This window comes from Centrocercus urophasianus, unplaced genomic scaffold, assembly GCF_019232065.1.
Source record: "Centrocercus urophasianus isolate 14NV4802_14NV808 unplaced genomic scaffold, USGS_Curo_1.0 seq_9, whole genome shotgun sequence".
Taxonomy (NCBI): Eukaryota; Metazoa; Chordata; class Aves; order Galliformes; family Phasianidae; genus Centrocercus; species Centrocercus urophasianus.
The window spans coordinates 26,840,938-26,862,464 of NW_024885532.1; the positions used below are offsets into that span (position 1 = coordinate 26,840,938).

Here is a 21,527-nt window from a genome sequence, read left to right on the forward strand (position 1 = left end):
GGGCGGGGAAACGGCGGCTTCCGCATCGCTGGAGCAGCGGCTCGTTGCCGCTCCCCGGCTATGGCGTTGCCGCTGCCCCTATCCCTGCCCGAGCTCGGCGCGGTGCTGGCGGTCCTGGCCGCCCTCCTCCTGCTCCTGGTGAGAGCTGCGGGCATCCCGCGTGGGGGCGAGGGCCGCTCGGGGCTGGGGCTCCCGCTAGCTGGGGCTCCCGCTGGCTGTATTCGTCCGAGGTGCGTTGGAGAAAAGGGGTTCTCACCGCGCCTGTGGGAAAACCCGTCTCTGTGGCCAGGACTGGTGAACCGTGCAATGTAGTGGCAGCCACTACACGAGAGGGTTCCGGCCCTCTGGTGCAGGCTGTGCACTGGAACAGGATACCAGAGAGGTGGTGGATTCCTTATTCTTGGAAGCATCCCTGGTCGGGCTTGTTCAAGCTCTGAGCACCTTGACCTGGCTGGTCGTTGCAGGAGGTTGGCCTGGATGACCCTTTCAACCCAAGCACTCTACAGCTCAGTGATAAAATGCACTACTGTTGCTCTATCTTGTTATGTCTTTGGTTGCCCCTTGTAATGCGTTCAGCAGTTAGATAAACCTTTAACAGGGTGCTGGTAGGTAAACTTAGGAGGAAATTTTTCACTCAGAGGGTGGTGACACTGTGGAACAGGTTGCCCAAGGAGGTTGTGGATGCCCCATCCCTGGAGGCATTCAAGGCCAGGCTGGATGTGGCTCTGGGCAGCCTGGTCTGCTGGTTGGTGACCCTGCACATAGCAGGGGGTTGAAACTGGATGAGCACTGTGGTCCTTTTCAACCCAGGACGTTCTATGATTCTATTCTATGATTCTACAAACAGAGCTCAAAGGTTTTCTCTTCTTTTTCATTACAGGTCTGTATAATTGCTCACGTAACCGCAGTAAAAATGCCAACCCTCCACCGACACGCTGAAGAAAAATTCTTCATCTGTGCTGAAGGCAGGAAAGAACCTGTACCGAGTATCCATGACCCCCCTACAAAGGAACTCTCTGTAGTTGTGCCTTCTTACAACGAGGAAGACCGGTGTAAGATTTGTCTTGTTTTGAGGGAAAAAAAAAAAAAAAAAAAAAAAAAAAGTGAAGTCTGTTGTGACTGTGATAATGCAGAGGTTTTCTTTCTGGTGGTGGTAGTCTTTAATGGGCCTGTACGTAGTTTCTAGAAAACTGACCAACTAGGTTGAGTTTCAAAATTAAGATATTGTGTAATTTGATTTCTTATGCTAAAAATAGCATGGGGCACTTGTAGCAATCTGCTTTATTTTAATAAATTGCAGCAGAAAGCTGCTTACTGCCCCAGTAGTTGCTATAAGGCAAGACGCAGAAACAGACTTCTGAAATTAGAGAGCTTCCTACCCTGTAAGCAACAGCTGCAGTCTCAGACAAGCAAGGAAAAGGGTGATCTCTTGTCTCTCTGTTGTTTGCTGTGTTTGGTGTGGCCTTATTTATGAGGACAAAATACTAGAAAGTGAGTGCTTTCCTATCTGATAGAAATCATTAAGCTCTAGAGCTGTACTTGTTGATGTGTGGTAGCTGACGTTATTCCTGTTCTTGGTGAGTGAAAGTAGTGAGCTGTTCAGGATTCCACTGAGAGAGACATGGACAGGAAGTACACCTGACCCTTTCACAGAATCACAGAATGGCTGGGTTGGAAGGGACCTCAAAGATCATGAATCTCCAACCCCCTGCCACATGCAGGGCCACCAGCCTCCCCACTTAATACTAGACCAGGCTGCCCTGGGCCCCATCCAATCTGGCCTCGAACACCTCTGGGGACAGGGCATCCACAGCTTCTTTGGGCAGCCTTTTCCAGCACCTCACTACTTTCATAGTAAAGAACTTGACCCTTTCTAGAGAAGAGAGCATTCCTCAGTCCTGCTTCTCCATACATACTTCCAGTAAGCAAAGACTTCACATGTTCCCTGTGCTTTTCACTTAGTTATCTCTCTCTCTGGAGGCAGAATAATCACTTGAACCAAAGGCAGCCATGAGGCTGAATATTTTTCTAACATGCAGAGAAATCAGTGCCTACTCTTTGGCATCATCGTGGCTAACAGCCTTAGTAAGAGAGGACATAATACTGACTGTCATTGGGAACTTCTCTTGATGTTTGTCGCTTTGCTTGAACAGGAGAAATCAGTGCTGATTTATAGGATCTCTCTTGGAGAATTTCTTTTATTTATTTATTTTTTTAGTACTTGATGTCATTACCTAATTCAAAATGGAATGTTGGTTCTTATCTTTAAAAGAAATGATTTTATGTTGTCCTGCATGTATGACTTTTTTCATTGCCTTTTCTGCATTCAGAAAGGACAGGGCTTTGAATCGCAGGTCCTGAACTTGTTCACTAGTGTTGTATGGTTGAGGCAATTCACTCATGTTCCCCTTCTGGTTGTGGTCAGCTTGGTTGTGCTGATGCTTTTTGGTGCCTTTGTTGTTCAGCCTGTTATAATCTACTGATTTTTTTTTTATATATTTTTTTTTTCCCCTCTAGTGCCTCTTATGATGGATGAAGCTTTGGATTATCTAGAAAAAAGACAGGTATTTTAATTTTGCATTCAAAAAATGCTGTCTTTCTATGTGTTATGTATAAGAAGGATGTGATCTATTAACTTTGTTATTTTGGTGTATGTTAAAGCAGTATAACAGCCTCTTGGAAGTGAAACATGTCTTATCAGTTCACTTTCTTTTGGATAGTATGCTGTAAAGCTATTTTCTTTATTTAATTAAATTGAATGTGCTACTGTATGATGTATGATTTCTCCAAGACAGAGATGAGGATAAACAATACATTTAACATTCTAAACTACATATTGGTTGGTCCCAACCAGTTTTTAAACATTTGTTCTTCTTCAGGGTTGCTTATTTGAGTTAAGAAGGTGTTTGGTTTTGTTTATCTGTTTTAGCAGTAATGTTGCTTTGGGCTTTCGTGTTTTTATAAATTAAATTGATTTTTCAGTTCTAAATAGTAGTTGAGGAAAAATATGGCAACCAATGTAATGGAAGAGGCATCAAATATGGCAAAATTATTCCGATAAAGTAACTATGTTAGCAAATTTACTGCATAATATTGGAGCCTGTCTGCACATGGGAATGAGCTGAAAACTGCCAGACACAAAGAATGCTGATGCTTAAAAGACCTGCTGTGAACTTCAGAAATGGCATGCAGTGCACTCTTTGTGTTCTTCTTTTTAAGAAACGAGACCCTTCCTTCACTTATGAAGTAATGGTGGTTGATGATGGTAGTAAAGATCGGACCACAGAGGTAAGGAAACAATCAGAGGTATGAGTTTTTATATTGCAGTTGTGAAATATAATAATGATGTATTTTGGCACTTGAAGTAATTGATTCAAATTCATATTTCTGAACGTTTTCTGTTATGGTCCTACATGCAGTATGAATATCACATATACATAAACATACACATATAATTATTTTTCAAATGCTTATTACTCTTAATTGTCTTTCCTGCAGCTGGAACTCTAGAAGTTCTAATCCTAGCTTCAGTTAACAGCTTCTAACGTATTCTTCACATGCAAAGTGATGTGAATGTGATTTTGAGGAAGCATAAGACGCCTTTTAAAGTACCTGGTTCATGCTGTGATTGACAGGAGAGCTGACATTTTGTCTCTTTGCCTTATCTTTCATGACGTTGTTCATTTAAAAATCCCAATGGCAGTAGCAGTGTTTCCCACCCAGTTCTGTGTTCTTCTACTTCGATGAATGTTGACTTGCAACAACTGTTAGAGAAGATGAGAGGGAAAAGCTCATGCTTTCTTTCCCCCGTAGCGTGGAACAAAACCTGCACATCTCTGCAGTGTGAATGGGATTTTACATCACTGAATTTTTGTTTAAGACCACAGAGAGCAGCAAGACGAGTGAGAAGTAGGTAGTAGTAGTAGAAAATTATTTTACTTTTGAATGTTTGTGTTAGTATAAAAGTCTGAAACAGTGTGCTATAAATGATATTAGGACTGGGAGTCTCCTGGTCTTCAGTGAATGGGGTTTAGAATTGCTTGGAGGAATATCCTGTGCTTCCTGAATATGAATACCTCCTTCACACTTCTTGTGCTGACTGTGAACTACTTCTTATTTTCCCAAACAGACTCCAGCAAACACTGGCAGTGTATTTGTTGAGACTGAAGTGATTATAGCTCTGTGCTATTAAATGAAAAAAAGGAAAGGGTGAGCAATGGTAAACTTCTACCTTGAGTCTTTTTTCTGTTTCATGCTGTTCTTTTTGTATGTCTCTCAGGTTGCAATGAAGTACTGCGAGAAATACGGAAGCGACAAAGTGCGAGTGCTTTCTTTGGTAAAAAATCGAGGGAAAGGAGGAGCAGTCAGGATGGTAACTGATACTTTCATCTCCTTCTCTGTCTGAACTTCCTGTACCCAAATATGCAGGAAATACAGCTGTGCTGATACACGTTTTGAATTCAATATAGTAACAAAATGACTCCTAGAAAGCTGAATACAAATTCCATGAACTGAAGAAAAAACTCTTTACAAAATTAACTTATTTTAGATTCTGGGAATGTAATGTTCATATTCTTTTCCTGTTCAGAAATGACTTTGCAGTGTGAGGGAAAAAGAAAACAACAGCAAAAATACCCTCACAGATTTTATAGAGGAAATACAAAGTTTGCGAGTATTGTTTTCTGGGTTGCTCATGGAGGTTGTGGATGCCCCATCCCTGGAGGCACTCAAGGCCAGCCTGGATGTGGCTCTGGGCAGCCTGGTCTGCTGGTTGGTGACCCTGCACATAGCAGGGGGGTTGAAACGAGATGATCATTGTGGTCCTTTTCAACCCAGGCCATTCTGTGATTCTATGATCATTCTTTTTATTAAAAAAAAAAAAAAAGTACAGTGAAGTTTGTACTTTAAGCCCACTGCTTATCACCTGTATTTCATAGTAGAACAGGAAGAATTTGTGCTTCCACGTACTGATACTTGCACATAGATCTTGTCATAAAATCACTCTATCCTTAAACATAAAATAGCTGCTACACATTTGGGGGAACACTTTTTTCCTAGGATAAATGACACTGTACTCATATGGAAAAGGATGGTATCATTTGTGAGCTATCAGAGCCTTTATTAGCCTAATGAGAAACTGTAAAATGTAAAGTTAGTTATGATTCAACAAATACTTTTATTCATGCATACCATGTATGCAAATTTTAAGCTGTATCTTTATCATGTCCAGTTTGGGGTATTTTTGTTTTTTAGGGAACATTAGTATTTTATATATAGCAAATGGAGAAATCATGATGTTGAGTCATTGAGTTATTTTTTAGTTATTCCAGAAGGAGGCTGATTGTGTATGTGATACAGTTTTGCTGTTCAGAGTGTTGAGTGGGGTCCTTTCATTATTTAAGTCCCACATGCCCGTTTGTGACAATACATTTGGCAAACCCTCTCCTGTTTTTCTTGCCCTTCAATAAACATCAAAGATCTCATTGTCAAGGATGTGTCAAAATAGGCTACAAAACCTGCTGCATCATGAATGTTTTGCAGTGACACTTCTCAGAACTAATTTGAGATTATCTCTTGAATTCTTTTGAAAGTAAGTTAGAAGAACATATAGCACTGCATCCTCCTTTCCATAGCTCAGATGACAAAGGAAAGCTGTCCAGTGCACTGGTAACCACTAAGTACTGCTCTGTGCTCCCCTGTGTAGCTGACTGTAGCAATGTGTCTCACGATTTTAGTTGTAAAGCTTTTAGCCTGTAACCTTCTGTAGATAAGAGAGATCCTTAAGGTCCCATTTTCATGCATTGTCTGTCGTTATGGGATGGTGTGCAGTACGTGAGGTTTCTAGATGTTACTGCAAGATAAATGCAAACACTGAATTGGGAGGTATAGACTTTTCTTGCCTGTTGTGATTGCAGGGTGTTCTTAGTTCTCGGGGGAAGAAAATTCTTATGGCTGATGCAGATGGAGCTACAAAATTTGCAGATATTGAAAAAGTGGAAGAAGGTCTTACAAATCTCCAACCGTGGCCTGTGAGTATAAATTTTTTCAGTTTAATACATACACATACAGGTGGATTCTTGTAATTCACTTTGAGTTGTTTGGAGTCCAGCTGAAGTTCTAGCTGTAAGTCTGAACGTTATGCTTTGAAGTTGTGAGAATGGGCTGTCAGGAGGTAGCTTGCATGGGGCTCCTTTGCATTCCCTGTGCCTATGAAATATGCAGCATGTTATGTTCTACTCATCATTCTTCATGTGAAGTTGTTACAGTCACTATAAAAAGCATGTGTTCCTACTCACTTAAATAACCTTTATTTTGCTTAGTAATTGTAGTATTTTATTCTTATCTGATGTCATCTTGTATAGCTAAGGACGCATCTTAATTTCACCCCACTTTTTAACTCTTTCTCAGAGTTGTTAGTTTAATGAAGGTATTTGGAATACCTTTTATAATAAATATAAATTCAAAAACTGTGAAACAAGATCTTCTCCCTGGATAGCCGTTGTCTTGCCGTGACCTGAAAGAACTGAGGTTTAAGCCAGTGCTTAACCCAGAACAGAGGTATATATATGTCTGGTGAGGTTCCCAAAAAGCAAGAAGTGGTGCTCAGCTTGCCAGTGGGAGCTCTTCTGTCTGCATCTGTGCGGCAGGTGGCAGCTCCCACTGTCCATCTGTGGGTGTAAGCATGCAGGGGCCGCCGGGTGGCAGTGTTTCTCTCATGCTCCTCACTACCACGGCTGCTGCTGGGTCTCCAGCATCAATCCCATGCTCAAATACAGCAGGTTTGGGATTTTTATAGGAGTTGTCTGAGAATAAATGTAAAAATTCTGTTTTGATTGCCTCTTTTGGTTTAATTTGAGATTATATTTGTGAGTGATACCATGGTAATTAATTTATTTGAAGGTGCTTCCATGGAACAAGTATTGTTATCCTTTTCACAATGCAAATTAAGGGGAAAACATATATTATAACTTTAGGTGCCTTGTAATGCTAAAAGTTTATCAGTGCTGCTCACTACATTTCATAGGATGGTTTGAGTTAGAAGGGACCTTTAAGATCATGTAGTTCCAAACCCCTGCTGTTGGCTGGGACACCTCGCTCTAGACCAGGTTGCTCAAAGCCCCATCCAGCCTGTCGTTAAATGCTTCCAGGGAGGAGGCATCCACAGCCTTGCTGGGGAACTGTGCTAGTGTCTCACCATCCTCACAATAAATAATTTCTTCCTAATATCTAGTTTCAATCTGCCCTCTTCCAGTTTAAAACTATTTCCCCTTGTCCTTTTGCTACATGCTCTTATTTCAAGTCCCTCCCCAGCTTTCCTGTAGGTTCCCTTCAGGTACTGGAAAGCCACTATAAGGTTTCCTCAGTGCCTTCTCTTCTCTAGGCTGAAGAACCCCAGCTCTTAGCCTGTCCTCATAAGAGGTGCTCCAGCCCTCTGATCATCTTTGCAGCCCTCTAGACCCACTCCAACAGCTCCATGTCCTTCTTGTGCTGGCAGCCCCAGAGCTGGATGCAGTACTCCAGCCGGGGTCTCACATGAGTGGAGTAGAGGGACAGAATCACCTCCCTTGACCTACTGGTCATGCTTCTCTTGATGTAACCCAGAATATGGTTGATCTTCTGGGCAGCAAGATCACACTGCTGGCTCCTGTTGAGTCTTACATCAACCAGTACTCCCAAATCCTTCTCCTCAGGGCTGCTCTCAAGCCATTCTCCACCCAAATTGTGTCTGTGCTTGGGATTACCCCCACCCAGGTGCAGTACCTTGCACTTTTATTGTATTTGTACTTGAGAGGAACAATGTAAACTAAATTGTTTATAGTTGATAGGTATGAATAAACTGCAGCAACTTGTATGCACTATATACGAAGTGTATTAGCCTTTAGATCATCTGTTAACTGTAGAAGAGATTTATTTTAACCTTGGAAACCAACAGTAGATAAAGCGTAGCTACAGAAAGCAGAAAAGTGTATGGCTTTGAAGTTTTTATTGTACGGTCCTTATCTCTCTTAAAGGTTTCATATAGAGTCAGGAGATTCCAGTGACTTAGAAAATGATAGTGTAACTAATAAGTCTTTAATGTGTATTCTTGTGCAGAACCAGATGGCTATTTCCTGTGGTTCTAGAGCTCATCTGGAAAAGGACTCAATAGCAAAGGTTTGTTTCCCGTTCCTCCTGTATACTGTTACTCAAAATATTGCCTTTATTTGATTCTGTTATACAGATTTTACAGTTAAATAAACATCTGTAAGAGAGTGGGAGCTTAAAAATAAGAAATGCTGTGAGCGGATCTTGTGCTCCTTCACATTACAAAGGATGTGTTCTGCGTGTCAGGCACCACCAATTTGGAACTGGTTTCAGTTAGTGTTCCAGTTGAAGGATTTCATTTTCCTAGTTGAGAGCATCTTAGAAGCAGAATTTAAATTCCTGACAATTAATAGCTAGAGACCATTTAAGTTTGCTGTTATTAGGAGCTGAAGTCTTAGAGGCACGTCTGTAGAAGGCAACGTTTTGTGACTGATGAGTTAAAGCTTCTACAGGAGTAGTCTCTGTGTGAATGTACATCTTCTGCCAGTACTGGTGCTGGAGTGCAGGGCGACTGATGAGCTCATTTTTATTGATTCTCTTCCAGTGCAGGATCTTATTGATCTACAAATCTTGAGATCTGCTCAAAATGAGTTAGGGATAATTAGCACTAAGCTGTTTGAAGGGTTCTTAATCAGTGGGAAAGTACTGTAGTTTTTCTGTATTACTCATAGTGAAATTTTTGAGTTTTGAACACACAGATGGGTACTGTTCAGTCCGTGGCTCTTGTGGAATAAACAGTGCTGCATAGGCACGATCTTATCTTGCATCTGGTTTTCTGATGTCTTGGCAGTCAGTAGTTGACAAAATGCAGGCACTGAACTTGTATTGCAACAGACATGTTGCTGGACTAATTTTTCCAGCATCGTTGGATGTGTTCATCATTTTGAATGTTCTCAAGAATGAGCTTTTTTAATACTGATGTTAAATATGTTGAATGATGTTGAAAATATTCTCATGTATATATATATATATATATATATGTATATGTATATATATATATACATATATGTATATATAAATATACATATATGTATATGTATATATATATATGTATATATATGTATATGTGAATTATCAAATAGTTACAGAAGACCAAAAGAAGTTGTGTTGGTAATGCTCAGCCTCTGGTAGACATTCAGGCTTTTTTTTTTTCTGGTTTATTAGATGGTATTTGAACAGCTCTCTGGGAGTAAATACTTGTGGGTATATGTTAATATTCTCAAACAAACAAAAAGAAAGCTCACATAATGTTCAGAAATAGGGATAAATCTTTGACGTTGAATTCACGTGCTGGTGTGACTGAGTACCATTTGCTGGTACTTGTTAACTGTACAGCCAGTGAGTCCTGGGGCTTTTGTAACAACATTGTCTCCATAGGGCTGGGTGTAGGCCATGTAGCTGATAAACTGTAGGCCACAAAAATCCTTCATGCTGTGTGGAAGCACAAAGTATACCTACGTTTTCTTCAGTGCATTCATATTTCTTATCATCTTTGAAGGATCTTACTAAGTGACTGGGTGCAAACTGCAGAAATACAGTTGGCAGATGAGAGTATTCCTTCTTTGCTTTCAGTTTCTCCCTGTTTCTTACTTTTGATGGTGCGTGGTGTTAATGAATGACAGTCATGCACAAGTAGCCTTGTGTTCCCTGTCACACAGTAGCTCACCTTCACCGGAATACTGAAGAATCCACACCAGATCCACCATTAACCTGGGGCTAGAGCACTTTTTTAGAGCTGTGAATTTCCTTAAGCCAAAGGCTGTTATATAGTAAGCTGAACATCATCTCATTTTGCAATCAAGGTTTGAAATTATTTGCTTTCAAGGCATCTCTTATCACCTGGAGATGTTTAACAGTTAAATTGCTGTCTCCTTTTTGCGTGGTGTTTAGCTCATGGTCTTAGATACAATCATCTTAAATTCAACTTAATTCACCAAATTCAGGATTGAGTTCAGAAGTGATGGATCTGAGCTGCAGTTGTTTAGGAGCTGCCTCAAATACAAGACTGGCAGTGATTCTGCAAACACAGAATCAGCCTCTGGATTCCACTGACAAACATATCCACATGACATGATGTCAAGAGCACAAATGTAACCAAAGAGTAGACTGGGAGAATCACAGACTCGCAATCTTGAGTTGAAATCCAGGCTTGGGCTTCTGCTGCATGTAATATGGTACCGTCCAGAAAAGCTGCCACGGATCAGGGAAAACAGCAACAAGAACATAGAGATGTTAAAAGTCTGTGTGTATCCTAATCATGGACTTGACTGGCAAGTCTCTCCTTTTCTGCTATAATTTTGTTTCATTGTAACAACTGAAAAGTTCTGGTTTGTTTCCTGCACTAAAGAAAATACTTTATGAACTTTGAAAGCTGTCTTGAAACAGGGCTCTTGTCCTGAGAGCCAGCTCTGTTTAAACACTGCGCTCATCATCTAAAGGAGACCATCTAACTTCTTCCCTTTTGTTCACAGCGCTCTTACTTTCGAACTCTCCTGATGTACGGCTTCCATTTCCTTGTGTGGTTTCTCTGTGTCAAAAAGATCAGGGATACACAGTGTGGATTTAAACTTCTAACCAGAGAAGCTGCATTGCGGACATTCTCAACCCTCCACGTAGAACGCTGGTAAATTTTCTTTGTTGTTGTTGCTTTTCTTTCTTGATTAGCATGATTTTGGAAAAGTAATTTCAGCATTGCAACCACTGTGAAACAGTGTGTTCAAGACCAGGTTGGATGGGTCCCTGAGCCGCCTGGTCTAGTACCAGATCTGGAAGTTGGTGGCCCTTCCTATGGCAGGGGGTTTGAAACTGGATGATCCTTGAGGTCCCTTCCAATCCAAGGCATTCTATGATAATATTTAGACTAAACACCAAGATACATTTACTCTTGATGTTAATATAAAATGCCTGTAAAATCAGTTGTCTAATAATCCCTGCTCTGAATTCATAAGCTTTTTATTCAGAATATAAATATGCACATGCAAAGATTTCCTTCCATAACATCTAGAGTGTTTCTGCTTGTCCTCTTTGGTGACAGAAGAAGGGATAATTTCAGGATCTAATTAATTTCATCCTAATGCAGGGCTCTAAAGTATGCCAAGTGAAGCATGGCCAACAAGTCTCATTTCCTGCCATCAACTACAGAAAGACCCTGGACAACTTGTACAGGAGTTATCTCTACTGTAGGTGGCTGAAGTTTAGCAGGGTACATTCTGCTCAGTGTAGTAATATGTAGGAACAAACTGTGTCAGAGGCCTGTGCCTTAATTGCATCCGAAGGATAAAACCATTCAGTAAAAGCCATTTGGACTACTAACCCGAACTTGTATCTAAGGCAGCTCAGTTTCTGCTCCATATAGGCAATGTCAGTGGTCTTAATAGACTAAAAGCCAAGACAGTTCTTCCCTTTTGCTAAATGAATCCAAAAATGTCTGTACAGCAGACAGCACAAGTGTTAAATTAGCGCTGAGTAGTCGGAGGCTGCACTGAAGTGCTGGATGTTATCAAATGCAGAGCAATACTTACCCAGTAAATAATACAGGCTTTGTCTGTGTGTCTCTCAGCAGGATGATAACATACCTCGCTTAAGCAGTGTTAGGAGCACAGTTGCATTCTTGGAAGCTGAACGTCTCATGTTCTGGCAATAGATATGTCCATGTAAGCAACATAGCTATCCAGCTGCTAGGTCAGAGAGAACAAAAGACTGTTAAGTTTCCATACTTGTATTATTATCAGAAAGACCACAATTAAATACTTATGGTGCTTTTAATATTTCATTAACACCATCTATACCATGCAGCCTTGCGTTTCCGTATTCACTTTCTGTAGATGAAAGTGGGAGTGGGGAGCAATGAGACACTGCATCAAGATCTTCCTTTATATGATCCTCTGTCTGGTTTTGGCTGTTTCTAAGATTACTTTAAAGAGAGGGAAATAACTCAATTTCAGCTGTAGTAGAAATAAAGCAGTAGTTGCTCAGAAGTCCAGGGTTTTTTTTGGTTTTATCATGCTTCTCTTCCAGCCTACACTGACTTGAATATCATCTCTTTAATGTTGAAAACCCTAGAAAACTGAAATCCCAGTTATCATCTTGCTGTGCAGAGTTGGATTTATAGATGCTTATTTTTATGAAATCTTAAAAGCAAACTGAAATATACAGAGAAAGATAATGTTTTTATCTTTAGGGGGATGAGAATCATACAACAGTTTTTCAAGAGAGGCTGAGAGACTTCCCAGAATATTTTATTATGCTGAAGTTTAGAAAGCATAAAATTAATAGATACTGGATATTGTTTATATTTTTGATACTAAAAAGTCACGCTCAGATCCTAAGCAAGTTTTTCTTTTCCCGTTAATGTTCTTATTTACTTTTTGGTGTAACTGTTCCTCAGAGAGCTGGCTGTATATACACGAACAAAACCCAAACATTCTTGAAATTTACTTTCTACATAGCAAAGCTTTGACATTAGTTTGAAATAAGAGCAACCTTTTGAACAAAGAGCATATGCTTCGTGTTTTAGGTTCTGAATCTGATTACAGCACTAATCTATTTTTCAGAAATGGATGGAGCACGTTTTTTAAATTAAGACTTAAAAGAAAATTAAAAGAGGTATTTTAAAAACAAAATGATGACAGTTGGAATTACTCACTTTCAGACCCCGAAAGAAGCTCCATTTCTGCATCCAGTCTGTGCTGGGGAAGTGTAATTTTTATGTGAAATTGTAATGCACAGGAAGAAAACTGGAAAATTAGATTGCCTAACTGACAGAATTTTTCTGTGCAAAATTTGATCATTGATTTTTTTTTTCTCTTTCTTCTGACTACAGAAAAATCATAACAATTGTTCCAGACAGAATATTTGTTTCCTCACCCAGAAGAACTAGACGTGGCAGCAGTTACTTTTCTACCTGGCATATTGATAAAATGAGTGGAAATTCAGAGCGTAGTTCATGCCCTGGCTTGATTGACAGTTTGTAAAGCAGCAATTTGTAATGATATTAAGCAACTTAGCAGATCACTGGTTAGATAGATTGGTTAGCTTAAAATGTTTGTAGAGTAAAATTGATAGAACAAATTGTATTATTTTAGTCTATAAAAATTGCCGTGTGCACTGAACAAGCCACTTTTTTTCACATTTAAAACTCACACGTTCAGCATAAAAGACATCCCATGATTGTTTCTTCTATCACTAAGTTGTAAATGTGAATTTCTAAAAATTACAGGAAAATAAGTAAGTATTGCTTAGAAAAACATATAAATATTTGTTACAGGGATATTTTTCCACTGCTTTGGCATCATAGGCCAACACAAGCAGTGGAATGAATTGTTTTTTCCTGTTTTTGTGCAGGACAAGTAGAATTGTTTATGAATGTCTAATCATAGAATCATAGAATGGCCTGGGTTGAAAAAGACCACAATGATCATCTCATTTCAACCCCCTGCTATGTGCAGCGTCACCAACCACCAGACCAGGCTGCCCAGAGCCACATCCAGCCTGGCCTTGAATGCCTCCAGGGATGGGGCATCCACAGCCTCCTTGGGCAACCTGTTCCAGTGCGTCACCACCCTCTGTGTGAAAAACTTCCTCCTAATCTAATCTAAACCTCCCGTGTCTCAGTTTAAAACCATTCCCCCTATCACTATCCAGCCTTGTAAGTGGCTGTTCCCCCTCCTGTTTATGTGCTCCCTTCAAGTACTGGAAGGCCTCAATGAGGTCTTCTCAGAGCCTTCTCATCTCCAAAATCAACACAAAAATATTTTGCTGTTAAAACTATCTCTGTTTTGTCTTGTAGAATTAAAATATTCTGATCCTGGCAGGTGCACGTGGGCTTTCAAAAGCCTTGTTACAGCTGGAGCTTGTCACCGTATTTCATTCTTTGGCCACTGAAAGTTGCATCTGCCCTGTTAAGAGTTCACTAGAACAACATGTTATCAAAGAAAAGTTATAAATTCCAGTCATAATGATATAACAGAAGGCCAAATGTTGGGTATTTGATATATTTAATATTAGACAAGCAAAAAAGAGCCTAATGGCAATTTCAAAATAACTATTAAATTCTCAGGATGTGTCAGTTGCTCCAAAAGTCATGTCTCATTTATTTTCATGGAAACTGTAACAGATAGAAAGAGTACAAGAATGCTGTTTGATAGAGAAAATTCTCAGCTACAAAACACTATTTTTCAATGCAGTCACCCCTGTTAGCAATGCATTTTCACCTGCAGTGAACAAGAGCCTGCATGTGACCTGCTGAAACACACCACCCACTGCCTCACTGTGCTCACATCCACTGTTTTGTCTCCATGGGAGTTCAGCAAGTGTCCCTTAATGTCAAATGGGTGCCATGTTTTCCACATGGTGGAATTCAAAGCACCTTTGCTTCAGGCACACTTCCACTTCAGAAGCCAGACTGCCCCTCTGCTTCTGTCTGTTACACAGCAACAAAATATAATGTGGTTATTGGTGGAAAGGTTCAATTTCTACTGCTACACCACCACCATCCACCTCTGAAATTGTGGGATGACATAATAAACCAGAAGGCATTACTTTTGGAGCAGCCCTCATAGTACTTTACAAGCTGAAACAAGTTCAGTTTAAAAGGGATTTAATTTCAATTGGGCACCCAGCAGCTTTGTGTTACATCAAGTTTAAGCCAGCATCGTCGTAACTTTGACAAAAGCATTTAACGGTTGGACTGGGTGATCTTTTAGGTCTTTTCCAACCTTGGTGATTCTATGATTCTATGTAGTATAAGTAGAGCCACATGGAAAAGTTGTCCAGTATTTTGTACTTCGTGTTTGTGTTAATTAACACATAATGGAGCCACTATTAGAAATAGGTAGGCAAGCTTCACACCATATATTTTTGGATGTCTAACTTGAGGTACTTAAATTAGAGGCTGAAGTTCCTATGTGATCAAGGCAGTGTTAAGCTTTTCTGGGAACTTATTCAAGCTAGAGCCACACTCAGGTACCCTGTGTTCCCCTGCCCAGAGGCTCTTACTTCCACTCTCTGCAGCAGGATCCTCTGAAGTGTATGATGTGAATAATACCCTGCAGTTCCTAGCAGTGCTTCTGTCACGCAGTAACTAATTGCAAATGGCTGACATGCTGCTTCATGTCAAAACACATGTATTGCATTCACCAACTCATCCGCTGGCACTGCTTTGATCTCTGGAGTTGGCTCCAGCTAAAATACCCACACTTACGTCCTAAAACTTTGTACCACCTGGATTTGGTGCTCTGCAGTGTGAGGGTCATATTATCACGTATGGGATATACTGCAAGCTATATTCCCTCATTAATTATTGTAGCATGCATCTGTACTCAGCACTGGTGAGGCCTCTTCTCCCAGGCAGCAAACAGGACCTGAGGAAATGGCCACAAGTTGTACCAGAGGAGGTTTAGGTTAGACATAAGGAAGAACAATTTCTCTCAGAGTGGTCAGGCACCAGAATGGCTGCCCAGGGAGGTGGTGGAGTCGTGGTAGCGTTGGTGATGGGAGGGTGGTTGGACTAGATGATCTTGCAGGTCGTTTCCAACCTTGTGATTCCCTGATTCTATGAAAAGGTCGTGGGGAGCAGAGGAAGAACTGTACACAGGCAGTGTATGACAGAAGTCGTTCTCCTTCCAGACTTGAATTGCATTTTGTATATTTCAGGATATGTTCACTGCTACACTAATGGCAACCACATGTAACAATGTTAGTGTTCAACCTGATTAATTCCCATCCTTTTAGTCTTTTACTTTGAGCACAGTAGTTCTCCAAACTATTTAATGTTGCTGTGCTCTGATGTATATTGCTGACATTCGGGTAATTGGTTGTCCATAGGAATTGTTGCAAATCACCATTAGTTTGCTGGGCTAATACTTTATGGAGTAATATTTTTAGAACAGTTCATATGGTATAATTCATCAGACAATTATTCTGTCTCTTAAGTTTTTTAGTCAGTTAAGTAGTAAATATTACAAAATTAGATTTACTGTTAATACACATGACTCATAAACATCCAGAGGTGAATACATGTTTTTTTTTGGCTTACAAATGTAAAATGTCAGCAAAATGCCAAATAATACGATTTCAGTAAGAGACCATGGTATAATTAATAAAATAATATTCAACCCTAATTTAAAAAAAAACAACAGTAAAGTGTCAAGGCTGCTTGGCTCAGATTAAGTTGACAGGGGGAAAAAACATCAATTTATTCCTGTAACTGTTTTCATGGCAATTAAAAGGCCTCTGTTCTAATCAAAATCAGATTTACAGACTGTTTCTAAATCCTCTCAACAGAATAACTGTAGTCTCTGTTGATAACTTCTGTTTATACCACCTCTGCATGTTTTACTGCTGTGCTGTGTCAGTGGTTCCTTCACACACACATACAGAGCAAGTCCAGGTTGATGTGTGTGTGAGAATGACCTCAGCTTCAGGCAGCGTGCTGCAGTCTGTACTTCAATGGAGCATACACGTGTCACACCTGAGAACATCTTTTAAAGTCACTCCTATTGTTGCATTCATTAATAGTACAAGGAAGTGATGCCTGAATGTGGCTGGCCAACACCTTCAATATGCCTTTTTGCTTGCTTGCATCTTTCTGTCCCACAGCTGTAGTGTCAAATGAGGTTACTAATACCTTGAATTCAAACAACACCAGAAGCCTTGATTCAGAGGTCCTACCTAAGCATTCACTTGCAAGAAAGAAATGCACAATTTTCTACGCAGAGAACAGAGAGGATTAAAGCATGTTTTGGACAAACTGGGTGGAGGGCAACTGAATTAGGGTAGGATCTCCTCCCAAATTCATTCTGTTGCACAGCCTGCAGAGAATCTTGCCAGCAAAGAAAAAGACCAGTCTCAAGAGGGTTTTGGAGGTGCACATTAAATGGTCACTGGGCTCTGCTATTGCAGATTGACATTGCCCGTTCAACTCCTTGGTCTTCAAAATTTTCTAAATCATGATTGTGACAGAATGGAAAGTGAGCAGTGGTGTGGACACAGCATGAAATACACCTTCAGAAACAGAGTGCAGTGAAGTGTTGTTATCTGTATGTTGGCTGTTTTCTTAGTCATTCAGTCAGGAAATTTGTTTTCCTTTCATGTGCATTGGATCTGTAGAGAATTGGTATCAATTTTGTAACTGAATACCAACCTCTTTTAAATTTACAATGCCACCATATTCCTCCTGGAAATAAATAACACTGAATTTGCTATTTGCTGTTCTATTGCAGGGCGTTTGATGTGGAGCTCCTTTATATAGCTCAGCACTTGAGAATACCTATAGCAGAAGTTGCTGTCAACTGGACTGAAATTGAAGGTAAGGAAGCACTTTCTTTTTTGTTAAGATTCCTTAAGTATCAATCCAGAATAAAATAGCTGAGGATTTGCTCAAAGTGAATCATATTTTATCCAATTTTGATAGCACGCAGCCTTCTTTCCATACAAATTCAGAATCCTTGCAGATTCTGTCATGGCAGGGTAATACAGACACAGGAAGAACAGGTGAACAGAGGGCAAGGGAGAGAAACTCTCACTGGAGACAAAGTAGGTAATTATACTGCTAGGGCTACCAAAGTAGTGGTGAAGCACTACTTCAGCACATCATCTTGCTATAATGTGATAATAAAAATGTTGCTCTTGTAAAATGCTATGCAGAAAGCCTAACTGTCATTTTTTATTTATTCAGCTCTGTTCTTCTGTATCTTTTCTTCCAAAATTCTCATCCTACCTATCAAGACCTTCTTTAGAGCACCCTCTGTTAAGATTTGGTTTGACTCTTTCAGATATGTACAGAGGTCTCTCTTATTGGGGTGCTAGGAGGAGTAGCTCCATATGTGTACCAAGAGGTACTGCTTGTTTCCACTTCCTTGCTTTCCTCCTATCAAATACATTTCCTTCCTTTCTTTTGCTCTGATGTTTTTTTTTGTTTTTTAACCTGAATCTTTTCTCCTCGGCACAACCCTGAACAACAAAAAGAGTGATGAGTTGTGATGGTGATAAAGGATGCAGGCAAGCAGAGAACATCCTGAGCCAACTTCACTGTTAAAAGAGAATGTTTTCTTTCAGTGCAGTTTCAGGTGTATTGCATCTACTATAAATGTTAGCACAGATGGAAGAGGAGCTATGATGTGCATTCCTTACATTGCCTGGACATTGGCACGTTCGTACTGCTTTAAGAGAGCAGGAGATGATCATCTTGTACAAAGTCACTCAGAAATCCTTAACTGTTGGTGTTCAGGTTCCTATTTACTTGAACAAAGCCCTACTGCAGTCTGTGTATCCTGTGGCATATGGTGAACTACTGTGCTGCTTCCAATCTGTATCTCCCTGCTTATGGTATAATGTAATGGCTACAAGGCAATACATTTTAATACATATTTTTACAGTATTTGTAAGATTCCTTAATTAAAATTAAAGTCTGTGTACTAAGGCTGAACGTGCTGAGAATGCAGAGGTTCACAACTAGTAAAAGTATGCTTTGCTATTCCTCATTTTTTCTAACAATGTCCTTCTGATTTTCTTCTTCATTAATCACAGGTTCTAAGTTAGTTCCCTTTTGGAGCTGGCTGCAGATGGGCAGGGATCTTCTTTTTATACGACTGCGATATATGACTGGTGCCTGGCAGCTTGAAACAAGAAAATGTAATTAGGTTATTTACATTTTTCAAATGTATTATTATACTTAATGGAACATGAGAACAGTTTCAATCAAGTGAAATGGTGTTGAAAGCTGAGGTAATTCTTCATTGCTCCTGCTGTATGTTTCATTTTTGCAGCATGTGTGTGTTTTGTAAGATTCTCAACAAGGAATTTGTACAATGTTTTGTAAAGAGAAAGCATTTCCAAGGAACATTTTCTTGTCTGGTTGTTGGGTCTTCCTTGTATGAAATAGTTGCATGACCATGTCATGTAAACTCACTCACATAAATATATCTGCCTTTGTCTCGTCGTACATTCAGAATTTACACTAGTAAAATTTATACAAATTAAAAGAGGCACTCTTTTCTACAAAGTGCAATATTGGGCTGTGAATGGCCACAACCACTTTTCTCTGTAATACCTGGAAATATATGGCCATCTTACAACTTGAATGATCAAAATTGATTCGCACTAATGTGTGTTTAGATTCAGTGTTATGGGAAACTGTGCGTTTTACTGATTTATGAAAGCAATGTTCATAAGGCTGTTCTAAGAACTTTCAGTAGTCTCTTGACATTCCAAATGTTCTAAAGCTGTCTGAAGCTCAAACAGTTCGTCTGAGATCAAACTGCAGATCGCCTCCAAGCTGCAGAAGTTCCAAGAGAAAGCACATTTCATTTCAAAATGTTGTCACTGATAAATGTTTTGTTCATACATACTAATTAATACTGCGGGCTCAAGGCTAGTAGTCCTTGGCATCTCTGAGTCTGTAGTAAAAAGGGTATGGAAAACTAATGCAGAAGTGAGACCCAGTCCACACTTGGGGTGCTGTGCATTAGCCATGCCAATATGAAGTTCTCACTCTTTGAATGTGATCAGAGGAGAAGGGAAGGACCTTGAATCTTTCTTATAAAGCCACACCTTATTACAGTACGCAGCTTTAGTGTTGTCAGAACAGTTGTGGACTGCCAACAAACGAAGCCAAATACATATATAAACACATTTAAAGAATGAAGGGTATATGGTCTGTGCTTTCACATACTTTTCAACTGATGATTTTTCTTATTCCTTCTGCAGTACTATACTGCAATACTGAGTTTTGCTTCTGTAAGGGTTACCTCAGTTTTCTGTATAATAAACTGCTGGAATAAATTCTCAGAAATATCTTTGATTTTGCAGATTTCGCTCTCCTGTTGATTTCACATATATCTCTCATTTCTGCAAAACCAATCACATGATTGACTGCTGACACTACTTAAGTAAAAAACCAGCTTCCCAGTTTTGGTGAGAGAGATTGCCCTGATCAAACCTGGATAATTGTAGCTCTGGCTGTGATTAATTAAGCTTGCTAGCCCACCCTCAAATGTAGATTCCTAAAATGTTCCTCGTGTCTTACCTTAAAATGGAATTTATTTTAAATCTAACCAACATAGTTCATCTTTTTCAAACGATGAGACTTAGGTCATGCATTGTTCTCTGCATGATCTGTAAAAATCTGGTGACCTCTTCTTCAAGAAATTCTTCTGTATTGGATGTCAAAGCTTGGAAAGAGGGGTGCTGCTTATGATTTTATATATATATATTATTTTTTAATTTTTTACAAAGATCTTTTAAAACCTTGCAGATAAGACTCTCCAGTAAGTCTCACTATTGAGCTGTCTCCTTTAACAACTGTGCATAGGTCATTCCAACAAAAATAACTTTATCTTCCACCTCAGAGGTGCAGAGGTGAGGCTGGATTTACCATTTTTGAGCTTCTGGGGATTGGACAATGGGACTTGTTGGCAGAAATTTCTCTTCTGGGATGAATGGGGATTTTCTCAGAAAATTTGAGCCCTGGATAAAGGTCACTTCATGTCTAAATGGTCCAGAATCTGTTCAGTGTCTCTGAGGTCTGTAGGCATGGCACAGGTCACAGCCAAACATCTGTGTCCTTCTCAGCTGCCTTCAGAGCAGGTTTGCCATATCCACACTCTGTTGGAGGTAGTCCTGAGCCTCCACTCATTGCCAAAGTGGGCCTGAAAAATATTTTAAGAGCATGTGACAGATGTAGGCAGCTGTGGGACACCTGGCACAATTTAGGTTACTTGTGTAGGTGTAGCCTGACACATTCCCTTGCAGAGAGGATAAAGTTGAACTGGGATGAAAAAAAAAAAAAAGAGTAAACTGGGACAAAGAGAGCACGGGGAGAAGCTGAAAAGGAGGCTGATCTGGGACTGAGATTGGAGGGCAGTGAGTGAAATGGGAGACAGAGCACTGAGACTGCATGAGGAATGGGGTGGAACAGCATTGGACTCAGCAAAAAAATACAAGATCAAGGGAATGGCTAAGAAGACAGATCAATTAAGGACAGAAAAAAAAAAACGTTGCTAATGAGGGAAGCGGAAGCTGAAGGGTTTCGCTAAGCCAAGTCCTCCACAAGAATAAGGTTAGGACAGAAATTTCACGGTTTAAAGCAAGTTGGGACTGTGGATAGGATACGGCAATATTCAGAGTCTGGGCTGGAACCCAGGATCCCTTTCTAAGTGTTTCTCTGTTGTTATTTAACCTTCACAAAATCCTTTGGCAAATTATAACTCATCTTTGTGTGCCAGTCCTTAACTGGCTGCCAGTATCAGTTATTCTTCCAGCCCTGGTCACTGCAGTCTGCTCCAGTTCTGAACAGCATTAAGGAGCAGTGGAATCTTTAACAAAGATGCAGGAGACTATACAAACCAAACTTCAGTAAAAGATGGCTTTTCCGAATTAGAAATCCAGGTATGAAGAACTCAGGAAACAAAAGTAGCCTTTCTGACATTTTCCCACATTGTGTT

At 40.0% G+C, this 21,527-nt stretch overlaps 1 protein-coding gene across 1 annotated transcript; it reads left to right on the plus strand.

Annotated features, from left to right (window-relative positions):
• Positions 1 to 26: 26 nt before the first annotated feature.
• ALG5 (ALG5 dolichyl-phosphate beta-glucosyltransferase) lies at positions 27 to 19,892 on the plus strand. Its single transcript, XM_042838723.1, has 10 exons — positions 27 to 138; positions 881 to 1,052; positions 2,518 to 2,564; positions 3,220 to 3,288; positions 4,280 to 4,372; positions 5,916 to 6,029; positions 8,095 to 8,154; positions 10,557 to 10,708; positions 17,307 to 17,392; positions 18,613 to 19,892. Exons 1-10 carry the CDS (start codon positions 61 to 63, stop codon positions 18,723 to 18,725), a joined length of 984 nt encoding a protein of 327 aa, XP_042694657.1. The 5' UTR covers positions 27 to 60; the 3' UTR covers positions 18,726 to 19,892.
• The last annotated feature ends 1,635 nt before the right edge of the window (positions 19,893 to 21,527 follow it).